This window comes from Molossus molossus, unplaced genomic scaffold (genome assembly GCF_014108415.1).
Source record: "Molossus molossus isolate mMolMol1 unplaced genomic scaffold, mMolMol1.p scaffold_m16_p_7, whole genome shotgun sequence".
NCBI classification, from domain to species: domain Eukaryota; kingdom Metazoa; phylum Chordata; class Mammalia; order Chiroptera; family Molossidae; genus Molossus; species Molossus molossus.
In genome coordinates, this window is record NW_023425401.1 from 1,719,737 (window position 1) to 1,735,743 (window position 16,007).

The following is a 16,007-nucleotide window of genomic DNA, read 5'->3' on the forward strand; positions in this document are numbered from 1 at the left end:
GGGCACGTCTGGGAGAAGAGAAGGGTGTGTCCTCCGACCCCAGACACAGGCACTGGCGGGGCGTGCTCCCCTGCAGCGTCCACAGCGGGACCCCGAGCACGGGTGTCAGGAGGCATCGTGCCACCTGAGCTGGTGGGGGCTCTCAGCGTGGGGTCGCTCAGACCTGACTCAGTCAGAGCGGCAAGTGGGCTCTAACGAGTCCGAGTTCGTGTCCGTGAGCGGGCGGCCCTCCCACCAGCGTCCTCGGGGCGGAGTCGGCTGCCTGCGTCTGCGCCGTGCGGGCGGGCCGGCCACCCCTGTGCAGAGGTGAGATGAGCCAGGACCCCCTGCGGCACCCCACTGGGCTCACCGAGCAGAGCCTGCGTGAAGGGTGCCCACGGTGCAGAGCTGGGGGCACTGGAACTGGGTTTGCCGTGGTGGCTGCCGGCTCACCACACTTTACACCGGCGAGTGCTGAGTGGGGCAAAGGGGGGCAGGGAGGCGACCGCTCCCGCGCTGACACCAGAGACGGCCCGGAGCACGTGTCTGAGCTGCGTCCACACCCGGTGAGTCCAGCGAGCCTCCGGAGCCAGGCAGCAGGGAGGCCAGCTGCCCCGGGCGTGGTGGGCTGCAGGCCGCGGCGTCTGCAGGGAGGAGCTGGCGTGTCCTCTGGCTGCGAGGCCCGGACGTCCTGGCAGAGCATCGGGTGAAGCTGGATTGGGACCCGACACCCACAGGGGGCAGGGCCCAGGCAGGGGTCTGTAGGTTGGGACTGGGGCCACTCCAGGTCCTGGGACTGGAGGCCGAGGGTCTTTAGCAGGTGACTCAGTCCTGGGCAGGATCCTGTCACCAGATGGCAGCTCCGACTGAGGGCCGCCAGCCGAGGCAGGACCCCAGGTGGGCGTTGGTGCTTGAGAAACACGCCTCCCCGTACAGACTGACCTCTGCTTCATGAAGGGACAGGCCATGCAGCGGCGAGTTCAGTTTTCACCGTCCGCGCCGTGTACACGGAGGAAGAGCCCTGCGTGCTGTCTGTGTCTTCCCCCCTCGAGTGTCACGGGTGCAGAACGCAGGTCCGCCAGGGCCTCCCTGCCCGGAAACAGCTTGATGTGGTCCCTCCGTCTCCACGGTCTCTTCAAACCCATAGTCCCCTGTCACAGCTCTGCTTCTGCTCACTGGGTCCCGGGTCGAAGGGGTGAAAAACCACTCCGCTGGCAGCTTGCAGATAAACCGTCCCCGTCGCGCCCTGCCCCGTGCCTCACCCTCCGAGTCCCGTGGAGAGTCCGGTGGCAGGGGGCGGCCTTTCCAGGAACGGCCCTTCGCTTGGTTGGAATGATCCGAAGGGTAGGACCGGGGCAGTGGCGGCAAAGGACAGGAGTGGGAGCTGCAGCCCAGTGTCCGAGGAGCAGTCAGCCTGGTGACGGGAGGGGACGAGCTGCGGGAGGCGTCGGAGGCCAGGGGAGCCCCGTGCACTGGAGTCGGGAGCCCCCCTCTTAGGAAAGGTGAGCCCCGCAGCCTGCCCGGAGCCGCCGAGGCTCCGCCCCCTATCAGCAAACAGCCCATAATTGTAGCAGGTGTATTTTAGTCGCCCCAAGAGCAACGTGAGGTCAGACAACTCCTGGCGGGGGCCTGGCTCTGACAGCTTCCCCTCCCTCCCCCTGTCCACCGTCTTCCCAAGTCAGGCTCCGGGGTCCCGGGCTAGCTCGGGTGGCACTTGGCAGGACTGTGGAGAAGGGGTTTGTCTGCAAGGTGAGTGGTCGGACAAGAACTCTGCAGGACGTGCTATTTGTTTACATTTAAACAAACAAAAGCCTTACTTGAGAAACCTCAGTATGTGGGTCACGAAAAGACAGCTCTCTGCTTGGAGCTGGGAGGGGAGAGGAACCTGGGCCCGGCCTGTGCTTAGACCCCGGGGGCCGCCAGCCCCAGGCCCGTGTCCACACGGAAAACCACTTGGCTGGAGACTTTTTAGATTCCCAGAACACAGGGATGTCGTCACAGACGATCGGGGGAAGGAAGACGTGTTCGTATGGTGAGGACGGTGGACGTGCCACCTGACCGTGGGCTTGTGTTCCAGGTGTCTCCGTGCGAGAGGTGCCGCTGCGAGGCCACCGGGGAGGTCCTGTGCTCAGTGTCCGCCTGTCCCCAGACGGAGTGTGTGGACCCCGTGTACGAGCCCGACCAGTGCTGCCCGATCTGCAAAAACGGTACGTGGGACCCTCGTCGACGGCGGCCGCCCCTCCGTGCGCCCCGCTGTCCCCAGACGAGTTCTGCGCTGACCTCACGGCACATGACAGGTGTGTGGCTGTGCGAGCTGGGGTGTGCGCGTCCACACACCCAGGTGCGCGTCCCTGTGACCTGCGGCCCCGAGGCCGCCGGGAGCTGCTCTGTGGTCAGGCTGTTCTCTTGTCCACCGTGTTTGACGGACCCGAAGTTCTGTGGGGAGAAAGTCCATTTTCACTGTGGAGGACAGTCATTTCTTTTCATTTAACTTTGTTTGTTCTTGCAAAGCAGTTCTTCCCTTTGCAAGACACATCAAACATGCTGGGCTCATTTACTTTTCATTACAAAGCAAATTAAAACTTGAGACGTAATTGAATATTTTTCATAAGCCAGTTGGGCAGGCGGAGAACCTCCTCGTTCTGCAGGGAGCCCGCGGCAGACCCAGGCCCTGTCCGCCCCTCACCAGGACGCGGGGCGCCCTTGGCCGTGACGGATGAAGGCGGCGCGTCCCCGTCCGGATCACGAGACTCGCCTCTGCTCTGAGTGCCCGCCCCGGCCTGAGGGTGTGCGGACCCGGCGTCTCCCGGGAAGAGCGGCTTAGGAATGACGCCCCGGAGGGCAGGTGGGCAGAGCAGCCGAGGGCACCAGCGAAGCGTGCGGCCCTGTCTTCCAGCACATGAAGCTTCCCGTAGCCAGAGGAAGGGGCCATCTCTGCACGGCCCCAGCCTGCCGCGGAGACTCACGGCGGAGCCACGGGTTGGCTCAGGAACATGACAGCAGCCCCCAGCCCGAGCGTGTCAGAGAGCGCGGGCTAACCGTGGGGCGTCAGTCCTCAGACGCAGGTGGCCGGGCCACGCTGGCAGCCCCACGACGTGGCTTGTAAGTGGTGGGTGGCTGCGTCAGGCCGTGAGGAGTGTCCAAGGCAGTTCTGAGACCCGGCAGCCGAGCCCATCGACGTTGTCCGGGGTGTGAGGCAGCAGAGACCCCTTCCGCCAGGTCCACCAGGGCACCCACATTTCACCACGAGTTTAAAAACCTTGAAATGAACCAATAGAAGAGAAAGCGAAGCTTCTGTGGAGGCAGGATGGGCGAGCCCCTGTGTCAGAGGTCAGAGAGCAGGGACGTAGCTGGAGCCGTGGTGTGCAGTCCACGGAATATCCGTGGACCGTGTCAGGTGACCTGGGCCACTGCCTGCGGGGCTGGCAGTGCTGTCGTGTGGACGAAGGATGAAGAAGGGCCGCGAGGGGCGATCCCCTGGGGATGAACAAGCCTTTCATCATGAACTCGGCTCTTTAAACACAGTCACGCACGGGCCGGTGTGGCTCAGGGGCTAGAGCACTGGCCCACGGCGGGAGGGTCTCGAGTTCAGTTCTGGTCAAGGGCATGTACCTGCGTTGCAGATTCAATCCCTGGTCCCAGTCAGGGTTGTGTGGGAGGCAACCAGTCGATGTTTCTCTCTCTCTCTCCCTCTCTTCCACTCTATTTAAAAAAATCAATGAAAAAATGTCCTCAGGTGAGGGTTAACCAAAATAATAATAATAATAATAATAATAAATAAAGTCACAGCAGTGGCTGTGGGGTGGAGGGAAATCTGTTTCCTTTGCTCGTGTTGTCAGGACTGAGGAGGAAAACGCCTTGGGGGAGGGAAGGAGAAGCCGAGGGGAGCCCAGCGGTGGCCCCCTGCGATGGAGGGGTCTGCAGAGGGGCCCGGCGGTGCCTGTGGGCTGTCGGGACGGCAATGGACAAACAGCCTCTCTTCAGATCAAAGGGTGTTTAGTGTGCGGTTGCTCACACACTTGGCACCCTCCAGATCCGAGACGCTGCGTGTTCTCTTGTCCGTCGCCGTAGGAAACAAAGCTTTGGCTCTTGATCGACAGTCCTTGTCTGGGTGTTCACAGAGATGGGAAGACGTGCTTCTAATCCCTGAGGATTGACTCAACCCCCAAACTTGACAAAAGTTCTAAGTCTGCAGACAGGTTGAAATAAGTGTGCAATGAGCAGTGGTACACCCGTCGGTCCAGTTCCCCGTTGCTAACATTTTGCCAAGTCTGCGCATCTCCTTTGACCACTTGCTCCCTCTGTCCCATCTGCGCGCATCACCCACACCGTCTATGTACTCATTGGCTTTCCCACTGGACACGGGACCCTTCCCTTCACTTCACCAGCGTGGAACCCGCTGAGGACACTTCGAGGCTTCTTTGCCTTCTTTTTGCTCACTGGATAGAAGCCCTCAGCCTAGAGTCCGAGAGCTATGTTTAGAAATTACTGGAATTAATCCTTTATCGTCCGTGGGTGTGTTAACACTTGTAAGGATTTAAACTCGTGCGTTCCCGTTTGTACTCGGCGTTTGTCCTCAAGATGTCATTTTACTTGGTGAGTAAGCGAAAAACGTCCCAAAGTAAAGTGTGTATCTGGACGGTCTGCTCTGAGGTTGACGGGCTGTTCCCACCGTGCACAGATGGTTTGGGGGAGAGGAGGTGGTGGGTCCCCCACTGGCTCTGCGCTCTGAGGAACCGTGGAAGCGGGATTTAGGGGGCAACACATTAGAGACTCTTAGGAGCAGGATGAATGGTTTTTTTAAAACTAGATTCAAGAAGGATTACAGATTACAGAAGGATTTGTATTATAAGGTTTGATCCCGTGATATCAAAACATCTGCCACTTCAAGTTTTCAGGACCACAGCTAGAAATAAACGTCAGCGTGTCCAGTCACGTACGCGCCGGGAAGTCTTGTGATAAACGCTCGACCGGCTGGACCTGGGCTTTCCGCTGTGTCTGGTAGTGTTCTGACCTTGAAAGAGCGAACTGTGCGTGGAATCCTTAGCAAAATGTTGGCTTGAGAGATGAAAACCGTTTCTCTCGGAGCGGGGTGCTCTGCAGTCACTGACGGGGTCGGTGAAGAATTTGCGGCAGCCCGTCCATGCCGCTCACACGCAGTGTTTACAGAGAAAACAATGGCATGTCTGACGGATCACCGATTATAGGGCAGCAAAACGATGCTTCATGTGCAATTAAAGGCTCGGGCAGACGGCTCGGGTGCAGCGCGAGGGTTTCGGCGTTGACCGCAGTGAGCTGGCCTTGGCCCCGCGCACGCCGGTGTCCTGACCTGCAGCATTGAAGGGCACTGTCTCCCGACCGAGGGACAAGCGCTGCTCGGCCACCAGCTGCCCGCGCCACTTACATCGCGGCTGCAGCAGCCGAGACAGAGGCTGCCCGGAGTGGGAATAAAACCACAAGTCCACGGCGCCATGACGTGTTCGCCCTGTGGACGCCACGGACCAAACTCCCGAGGGTTCTCTTCCGGTACGTGGGTGTTTGTGTGGCGCTGTCTTTGTTTCTTCCCAGTGATACCGGCAGTGGGTGTCAGACTGACCTTCAGGACTTCCTGTTTTCTCTGGTGACGGGGGCAGAGGTGGGGTTCACAGCCCTGTCCCACTCGGCGACCCTGTCCCAGCTGCCCTGTGGGTGTCAGAGGTCGGAGGACCTTTGCTCTCAGCTGAGCAGGTCACCACAGAGGAGGGGGCCTTGTCGGGCTTAGCTATGACTCTCGAAGGGGCTCAGCGTGCCCGAGAGGACAGGATGTTCCCGAGGCGCTGGGCCCGGATGGTAATGAGAGCAGACCTCCCTCATCTGTGCCGCTTCATGACAGTTGTCCACAGCGTCATTGCACCAGAGGTAACTGCGGCTGGCTTTTGGAAGAAAGTGAAAACTTATAGAACATTTTTTTTTTTCCTTTATTGATTTTAGAGAGAGAGGAAGGGAGAGGGAGAGAAAGATAGAAACATCGATGAAAGGGAACATGGACTGGCCGCCTCCTGCATGCCCCCCACTGGGGATCGGGCCCACAACCCGGGCCTGTGCCCTGACCGGGAATCGAACAGGCGGCCTTTTGGTGCAGGATCGATGCTCAGCCACTGAGCCACACCAGCTGAACAGAAAACATATAACATTTTAAGATAAGTGCTGAGAATTCCAATGATTAGGAGCGTGTTCACGGGAAAACCATGAGAAGCACTGGCCAAGAATTAGAGTTGTTTCTTCCTATTTACTCTCCTTTGTATTTCAAAGAGCAGGATAAGATCATAATTAAATTCCATGTGGTGAGTTGGGCAGAAGTGAATGGGGTGTGTGTGGGGGGGGGGTGGGGGGTGTTCTCACAAGGAAAGGCCTCCTGTGTGGGCTCACAGCTGACTCTTCCCGCAACCAAGAGCCACTGCTCATGAAACAACACTGCTAAGCCAGTGCCAAGCAGCCCCCGTATGGAAAAAACATACACAGCGCACGGCTGTGGCAAATGAAGAAACAATTCCAACGAGTCGAAAGACGGTGGGTGTAGAACGGAGGGAGAAGAGAAAGGGGACCCCAGCTCTCCGCGGACCTCAGCGTCCTCCTCCTGGGCCCGCTGTGCAGGGAGACAGTCTCGGGCCCAGTGTTAGGTCTGGGCGGCTGCCCACGCCGTGACCCCTGTGACCTCTGTGACCTCAGTGTCCTCCTCCTGGGCCCGCTGTGCAGGGAGACAGTCTTCGGGCCCAGTGTTAGGTCTGGGCGGTTGCCCGCGCCGTGACCCGTGACCTCTGTGACCTCGGCGTCCTCCTCCTGGGCCCGCTGTGCAGGGAGACAGTCTTGGGCCCAGTGTTAGGTCTGGGTGGCTGCCCGCGCTGTGACCCCTGTGACCTCGGCAGCTCTGCGGGCCCGCTCTGGGTGGAAGAGGGAGCTCGGCTGCGTGCATTCCGAGGACAGTCGCCCAGGGCTCTTCCAGGCCGCGCTGCAGTGTGACCCAGGAATGTGGCCGTAGCCCGGCTAGACCCTGCTCTTTTGCTCCTTGGTTGACGACTCGGTTCTCTTTCGACGTTGTTGGAGAGGAGCCTCTGCGTGTGTTGTGTGTACACGCATGTGCACGTACACCTTGCTTTTATAAAACAGAGGCACTTGTTGACCTCACTGCGGATACAAGGATGGATCGAGCTCCCGGTTCCCGCTCCTACAGCCCCGGACCAGAGGGGCGCAGCCGGCAGCTCCTGTCCTGCTTCCCTGGGAGGAGGGCGGGAGGGAGGCCAGGGCCCCGGACCAGAGGGGGCGCAGCCGGCAGCTCCTGTCCTGCTTCCCTGGGAGGAGGGCGGGAGGGAGGCCAGGGCCCAGACCAGAGGGGGCGCAGCCGGCAGCTCCTGTCCTGCTTCCCCGGGAGGCGGCACCCGAGTGATGCGCGGGGAACAGGCAGGGGCCGGGCATGGCCTGGACTGGCCTTGGAGTGACTTCATCAGGACGGAGTCCCAGGGGCAGCAGTATGAGGTCGGAGGCTGGGAACGTTTCTCCTGCCCCATACACAGTACCGCGGCGTTTTATAGACGGCTTTGCACGGTTCTCTACCGCTGGTTCTGGGATAAACGTGTGACCCTTCGTTAATTCATGGAGAAGAGCTCGCACTGTCTCCACGTTCAACCCAAACTCGGAAATATCCCCACGCGTTCCCTCTGCGGTGTATTGTACGCCTCTGCGTGCTTAACACAGTCCCTTGGGGCAGAACCTCAATGGCGCTCGGTGTCTGAAAGTCACCGATGTGAAAAGCAGTCACGGGGCCGCCCCGTGGGACAATGAGGTCTTCGGAGCAAGAGTGAGAGAGCAGCCTGGCCCTCTGCGCCTCTTTGTGCCTGTGGAACAGACACACCGAGACAGGTGCCTTTGGGCAGGTCTTGTGACAATTAGCGGACATGATGGGCCTAGGGGGCTTCGTGATTCCAGCCGGCAGAGGTGGTGACCCTTGGCTAACACAACAGGAGATGAAAAGGCAAACAGGAGCCTCGCAGCGCCCGCCGGGGACAGGAGGGACAGGTGAGGGGACAGGAGGGGACAGGAGGGATAGGTGAGGGGACAGGAGGGGACAGGAGGGACAGGTGAGGGGACAGGAGGGGACAGGAGGGACAGGTGAGGAGACAGGAGGGGACAGGAGGGACAGGTGAGGGGACAGGAGGGACAGGTGAGGCGTGAGGGGAGGAGGGGACAGGAGGGACAGGTGAGGCATGAGGGGAGGAGGGGCACGGCTGCAGGGCCTGTGGACAGAGACGGACGGGGACCGAGTACGGGCCTGGACAGGGCAGGGCCCGGTAGGGGTGGAGGTCCCTGTGTGGGCTGGAGTAGGGCCCCAGCCTGGAGGGGGGATGGGAGCTTGGCCCGTGGTGCAGGGAACGAGGACGGGTCAGAGGCGCTCACGGGCCTCCCTGCCACGCTGGGGTCAGATGAAATCCGTGGGCAATGAAGCCCCGCGGGGTGGGGTGGGGTGACAGTGGGAGTGATGTGCGCAGAGCCCTGGAAGGGCAGGTTGGAGGCTCAACTGGAACACAGGCTAGTGAGCGCCCCTCGGTGGACTTGGGCTGTCCCGTGGGTTAAATTCCTGGAAGTAGCGAGAAGCACCCGGGCTTGGGGCTTTGCAGCTGAGACTTCGCAGCGGAATCCGACACCTCGTTTGGTTCACGTGTCCTCTCCGGTTTCCCTCCCTGCAAATGCCAAGACGTTCCCTGGGGGTGCAGGCTTCCTGGGCGGGTGGCCCACCCGTGCCTGCTGCGCCCAGGACTCAGGACGCTTTCGCCCGCTGCTGCCCCCTGGGCTGCACCTGAGCCCTGGGTTCTTGAAAGCGATGCCCATCACCAGAGTCCCTTCCTAGGAAGCCTGAGTTAGTGCCATGGGCACCAGGAAGGTCCGCGGCTGCAGGCTCCCAGCTGTATCCGTCCTCTAGCAGGTGGTCCAGCCACAGCCCGTCACCAACGTTGTCTGTTCAAGCTGCTTGGTCAGCTGCGGTGGCCACACGTCCCCAGCCTGGGTCCTCGGCAGCGGGGAGGTCAGTGGGCACGAGGTTCAGTAGAGGGACTCATCCCAGGGCAGGAAGGCAGCTGCACCAAGGCCACAGTGTGCTCAAGGGGGCCGTTTCCCGGGATGACCCGAGTCAGATGGGCACCCGCGGGGAAATGAGCTGTGGGTGGAAGGCAGCGAGAGGACAGAGAGCCGGGCTCGGCGGCTGCCCCCTGTCCCGGTCCCAGGAAGAGGAACCCATGAATATGCTCGGAGAGGACTTCCCGTGGCTGCGCCCCAGGGATGGAAAATCCCCCTTTTGCTGATAAGACCGGTCTGCTCTCACGCAAACAGCAAAACCCAGACCGTGAGTTTGTCTTTCGGGGAAGACAAACTTTAGGGATAAAGAGCCATTACCCTGGGAGGAATCCACACGCGGCCGGTCCCGAACATTGCGTCTCCTCCCGTAAAACGGGCGCCTCGGCTCGGAGCTTGAGCACTGGTGATGCCCAGAGCCCCGCACGGTCACGGCACCCACCCCTGGCCGGGTGTCCCGGAGGGCACGCCAGCCACCACCGGGCAAGGCGTTGTTCTAGGGGAGAAAGTCGGCCTCGATTCGTAAGTTGTTCGGATGAAAGAACTGTGGGCCTCCGGACAGAGTGTGTGTCCCGCCCCTTCTGAGAGCAGACCAATCAAGCTCTCTGAAGCCCCGCAAGGGGATTTTGTCTTTGCAGCTCTTGCAATGACCTTATGGGCCCTCTGCCCACAGCTTCCCCGGGCTCCAGCCCACCTGAGCACCAGAGACGAGGGTCACCAGGGACATCGGTGCCCAAAGCCCAGCGCGAGGCCGATGAGCCCGGGCAGCTGCTCCCTCAGCCCGGAGGGGGGACAGCCTGGAGGGGGGCCCGCTCAGTAAGATCTTATGGGGGGAGAATAAAAGGATATTGGCTTTAAAGAAATCAATGTTTATTCACTCTACTCTGACTTCAGAGGAACTTTGCAGAGAAAGTAAATTTGTTTTCTTTTAAATTGGAATGACACGCAGTGTCTGCAAGGGGGGCTTTTACCTGCTCCCGCAGTTTCACCACTGACATTCTGTTCACAGCTGCGGATCCGGCTGGCCGGGGCGGGGTTCATGTGTTCAGAAGGCGTGTGCGCATATTTACATGCGACACTGGGGAGAGAGGGAGGCCCACCTCACCGAGACCGCTCTTCCCATCATGTAAACACGGTGCTCTTCCTGTTCTGCTCATCGGAAATCACTAAGCTGAACATGGACAGTCATACCCCAAAGCAGCAGCACAAGGCTAGGCTGGGACGGGGGCAGGACAGCAGCTCCTGGGACAAGGTGAGGGGACGGGCAGAGAGGAGTCAGCCTGCAGCTGGGCTGCGGGGCCCTCCCAGCGGGGCTCTGTGCAAAGGTTTCTATCAACAGCATTAGCGATGAGCTCAGAAACAAGGAGTCAAATGAGGAAGGAAGTGGACATTCAGCAAACCTTTTGTCTGGATTTCATGTGCCTCAGCGCTACTGACGATGAACCTGTCATTGCGCAGACTTTGTCTAGTCGTTGATGCGGGCGTGCAGAGAACTTGTGGAAAAGAATCAAATAAACTAGAAACACAAATCTGCTCAAGAACCATCAGCTTCTGTTTCAAAAGTCGGTAGTCATTTTAAGAAGACTGCCCTGCCCTGGCCGGTTTGGCTCAGCAGTTAGAGCATCAGCCCGTGGACCAGAGAGTCTCGGGTTTGGTTCCCATTAAGGGCACGTACCTCAGTTGCAGTTTGTCCCCAGCCCCGGTTGGGGTCAGGTGGGTGGCAACCAGTCAATGTGTCTCTCTCACATCAATGTTTCTCTCTCTCTCTTCCTCCCTCTCTATCTATCTGAAGATAAATGCAAAAATGTCCTCAGGTGACAATTAAAAAAAAGGTGCCCTGGCCGGTTTTGCTCAGTGGTTAGAGCGTCGGCCTGCAGTCCAGAGAGACCCGGGTTCGGTTCCTGCTAAGGGCATGTACCTTGGTTGTGGTTTGTCCCCGGCCCTGGTTGGGTTGTGCAGGTGGCAACCACTCGATGTGTCCCTTTCGCATCGATGTTTCTCTCTCTCTCTCTCTCCCCCCCCCTCCCACTCTATCTGAACAAAATATCGAAAAATGTCCTCGGGTGAGGATAAAAACAGGCTGCTCAAAGACAGACACTGAACATGTGTAGCAACAGCAAAGGTCCTTCCTGTTGTCTGACCGACTTTAAATTTATTTTTATCCATCTTAAATGCACTCGTATCTTCTTCTTTTTAATAGAAGAGTCTGAAGAGTCTGGCCCATTTTAGTGTTTCATTAATATTGACCTCCATTTCCCCACTTGTTCAACAGTTTTGCGTCTTTATTGTCTCTTTTATTTCTGTCTCTTTCACTGTATGGAGCCAGGAACTCCTTTTCCTTTGTATGAGATGAGGGAATTGCATGGGATTGACTTTGTTTCCTGGGACTGTTATGTTCCAAACCCATCTCACCACTACATCCTGTGACGAACAGTGACAGTCCCCTAGGAGGTCTCCTTGGTGCGAGGAACGGTCCTGAGCCCATGGACCCCCGGCCTCACCTTCATCCTAGCAGGCTCTGGGGGGCTTGGGGTAGCCCTCTGCACATCCCACCACACCGGGACCCTTTCGTTTGTCAGCATAAAGTGCACTTCTCCCCCGAGCTGTCCTCTGAATAGGTTTTCAACATGAAATTTGTTTGCAAAATTCTGATCCAGTTTTTATTGGGGAGGGATTTACATGCAGTAAAATGCACAGATCTTACCCAGTTTACATTTTGATAATTATGTATGTCCACCTAACCATCACCCCAGAAAATCTCTTCATATACATGATCATTTTATTCCCATCCCACCCCAGTCACCAGCAGACCTTACTTCCTAGCTCCCACCTCTGTAGACAATGCTTGTGTGTTCCTAGACTTCACATTAGTGGGGCCATAGGTGAGATACTTGTGTCTGGCTTCTTTCAGTCAACACAGTCATTCTGAGATTCACCCATGGCGCTGTGCTGACTTGTATTTTGGCTCCTTTTTCTTGCTGAGTAGTGTTCTAATGTCTAGACACACTACAACCAGTAAACCCTTCCCTTGATCATGGGCTAGGTCTATGATGAAGACAGTGCCATGAACCTTTTGGGCCAGTCTTTTGGGGCACATACATTTCTATGTCTCTTAGGTAAATAACAGAGTGGGTCATGAGTGATAAGTCTGTGTTTAAAGTCACAAGAAATCACTTTTGAAAGAGTTTGTACCATTTTACAGTCCCACCAACAATTGATGAGAGCCGCAGGGGTTAATCCTCCTCACCAGCATTGTCAGTCTTCACAAATTAATCTGTAGGGGAGGAAACATTTTTCCTCCACCAGTCTAGGTTCTTCTGGCTGCTCTAAGAATTAAATTGACATGACACAGATTAACAGGAGAACACAAACTTTCTGGGTACAGTGTCCCCATGGTATGGGACCTGAGAAGCCACCAAGGCTGACTGTGTACCTTTTTAGACAAAGATGCAATTTCTTGTGAAGATTTGACAAAGCAAAGGAGTTTGGTTTGGGTTGGCAAGTTAATGAAGAAATAACAAGGTTTGTTTGCGCGGACTTCTCAACCCTGGACTCTGTCTCTGACAAGGATGCCTTCCCTTGTCCTGGGGCAGCGAGGGCACTTCAAATGGAAGATCTAGTTCTTGTTCTCCTGGAGGGAAAGGTTCAAGGTGGTCGGATGGTCTTTCTTGCACTAGCTGTTTCTCAAGTAACTTTAATTCAAAATTATCAATATGCCAAAATGGCATATTTAGGGGCAGCCTGCCCTAAACCCCATCACAGCTGCTCTGCTGGGTGTGAGGTGTATCTCTCATGGGTCTGTGCCCTGCTGATGCTCAGGGGGAGTAAGGTCCCCACTGGCTTCAGGGGTTTTCAGGGCGTGGTCAGGGTTTTCTCTCCAGCAGGGCTTAAGATCTGCACATCAGTCTGACGTGAGAGTTTTGGTTTTGAGTGTTATATTCCAATGGCCAGCTTTTTGAACTGCTAGTCTCTCCACTTACAACCTGACTACTGGCTTTTTGCGTCTCCGGGGGTTTCCTCTACTCCCCAGCTGTACTCCTGGACGGCCTGCCTTTGGCAGTTTGTCTGCTCTCCCGCACCTTGCAGACAGCCTGGTAGGTTTGTCAGCAACCCCCTGCACACTCGGCGAACTCATGGGGAAAGGTGGTGTTGGGGTGCAGACGGGCTCCCTGGCCGTGCTCTCTGCGGTCTATGCGGCGGGCTCTTAGACTCACAGCCGTTAACGATGCCGAGCACTTTGGCTGCTCCCTCTTCGCCAGTCTCTCTGCCAGCCACGTTGCATCTCCTCTCACAGAAGGCTCATCGCTGTCTGGACTTAGCCCACCTGGGTCCTCTGCATCCTCAGCTCTCTAATGATGAACACATTAAACAAATGACAGAAACCCCAGCTCTGCTCTCTTAGCGTGTCTGGCTCCTGCTCCTCCTGGTGGAATGAACGTCTCCTGAGAGTTTACATGTTGACTGCAGGCAGAGCTGCTTCGTGACTCACTTGGTTGTCATCAGATATCTTTCGGGTTATTGTTACTTCTTCTAGTTAATCTGCTCTCAAATCTCTATTGCTGCTTGTGGTCATTTTTACAGCCATGAGACTGTGTTTACAGATTTCTCCATGTCCTCCAGCTACGGAGACATTGTTGTTCCGGCTTCAAAAGCCCCATCCGTGAGCAGAACGCGCCACTTGCGGCAGTGACGCCCTCCCGTGACTGTGCTCAGCGGTCCCCTGCTGCAGCCTCCCCTCCACAGCCTGCAGGAGGAAACCAAGTGCTCTCCACTCGCCTCTTTCCTACGCTTGCATGTTGCAGGGCTTCCTGTCTTTTGCTTTCGTCACAGTGTAAGGACTATCTTTAATAAGCAGGGTTCTTCGAACAGAAGAGAAGCTGTTTTCTTAAGAACGGCTCCCCCACGGGGTGCTGGGTGTTGTTAGAGCTCCCTGCTTTCTCTGCTATCTCGATTTCATCATCTATGGAATTACTGGATGTGATTTCAAAATTTACGGTTCATGTACAATCATTGGTATTCCTGTCCATTTGGCTGATGGTAGATTTTCTGGGCTGGCTTTTATCCGACTTTACATTCTCAGTATTTCTCTCTGTTCAGTTATTTTCACCTTCCGGAAAATGTATTAATCCCTGAACCCCCAGGACTTTGTGTTTATCACGCCTGATGCAATGATGTACGTCTGCTTCCTCTACGGAATCATCTTTTCTCTTCTGCTGCGGAAGCTGCTCCCGGCTCCCGAGTGGACAGTGCCTGTCCCGGCTGCTGGCCTGTCTCCTGCTGTTTAGACAAACTTGTCTGTTGTGGCTGCTTTTGATTTTGTGATTCTTACTGCTCATTGTAATTGTTATTCATTTTGGCATGGATTTTTTTTTAAATGTTACCCTTTGCTCTTAGATTGTTATTTTAAATTTAAATTTTTTTCAGTGGCAATCATAAAGATCATTCCATCCTGTCTAGACGCCCGATTTCTGGATGCTATGACACATGCTGTGTTTCTGTAGCAGAATAAGTGCGCCTGGAGAAGAGATGTTGAGGTTTGAAGGGAGAGATGTCTTATTTGAGTACTTATTTCGGGGGAAAGGGGTTGGATTCACTCTGCTTTCCGTCGGGGTAGAATGCACAGGCGGCAGACTGTGGTTCGGTGTAAAGAGGAACCCCAAACACTGAGGGCTACCCTCCACTGAAATGAACAGAGGCGGGAGTAACCCCTGGCCCTCCAGCTACTGGAGGTTGGGCGGGCACAGACGGGTGGCCATGCTTTTGTGACAAGTGAAGAAAAATCCTAACATCTATTCTGTCAACAAGATGATATACTACCAAATTAAAAACATCCAAATAGTAAGGAAAGACTTTTATAAAGGAAGATTCTGACAAGAGACCTGCAGGCATCGGCAGTTAGGTCAGAGGGGTCCCTTGGACAGGGAGGGCAGACAAGACAGAGCACTGCATGTGGAGAGTGGGATGGAAGGGGAGACGGTAGGATAGTGGATCAGAGGACACTTCCCCTGGGTCCAGCCCATCCTGGGGCAGGGGTTGTACCATCTGCCCGCTGAGGGTGGCCCAGTGTTCAGGGGCCTGGAGAGAAGTTAACATACCAGTGGGGATAAAACAATTCAACTAAGTTTAATGAGGAAAAACGTAGGAGTTTGAAGGGTCTGTGTCTGGTCGTGGTCAAGGGTGAACAAGGAGGTGTCTATGCATCTCATTCCGTCACACAGGGAAGGGGGATTCCTTGTGGTCAGCTGTTTCCCAGAACACAACAGGAAGTCGGGAGCCTTGACCTGCAGAGAAAAGCCAGTGCTGTCAAGACCTTCTCAAGTGTTATTCGCTTGTTGGCAGTGAATTTCCCAGCAGGCACTAAGCTCTCCTTGGTCACCTATCAGGTGCCCACTAGATGCTCCTTTAAGCCTAGGAATAACAGTGGCAGACCAAACACCGGCCCTGCCCCAAGGAGATCCCACTCTAACCATGTTTCATGGAGAAGGATGTTTCCAGAATTACAACTATAGGCCGGATACGTCTTGAGTTGGAAATGTGCAAACTCCAGGGAATCCGGTGGCCAGAGTCAGGAGTAGAGACCCCAAAATGCTGTGAAGTTTGGGAAGGTTAAGATTTGCCGATGGGCGGAATTAAGGCATGAGAGGGGTTAGGCTAACTGCAGGTTCAGCCTGAGCGGCTACACGAGTGGGCTGGGTACGGGTGGAGAGGAGTGTGGGTGGGCACTGAAAGAGGGTAGGGATGGTGAGCTTGGAGTTCAGCTTTGGATGTATCACGTTTTATAAGCCAAGTAGAGATCCATGTGACTTTGTCAAGTTGGTGGTTGGAGTCTAGAATTCAGAGGTGGGGCCAGGCCAGAGAGGTGACTGTGGAAGTGACTTCTGGGTCACCGTCTAGAGTCCAGATGTTGAGCTTGTATCTTGGGTCAA

The 16,007-nt window shown here is 56.2% G+C and overlaps 1 protein-coding gene across 1 annotated transcript in view; it reads left to right on the forward strand.

Annotated features, from left to right (window-relative positions):
- VWC2 (von Willebrand factor C domain containing 2) overlaps positions 1-16,007 on the forward strand; it is a 41,088-nt gene that overhangs the window by 17,192 nt on the left and 7,889 nt on the right. The window contains exon 4 of the mRNA XM_036247398.1: positions 2,057-2,186. Coding sequence (XP_036103291.1) covers positions 2,057-2,186 — 130 coding nt within the window. The remainder of the gene's footprint in view (positions 1-2,056; positions 2,187-16,007) is intronic.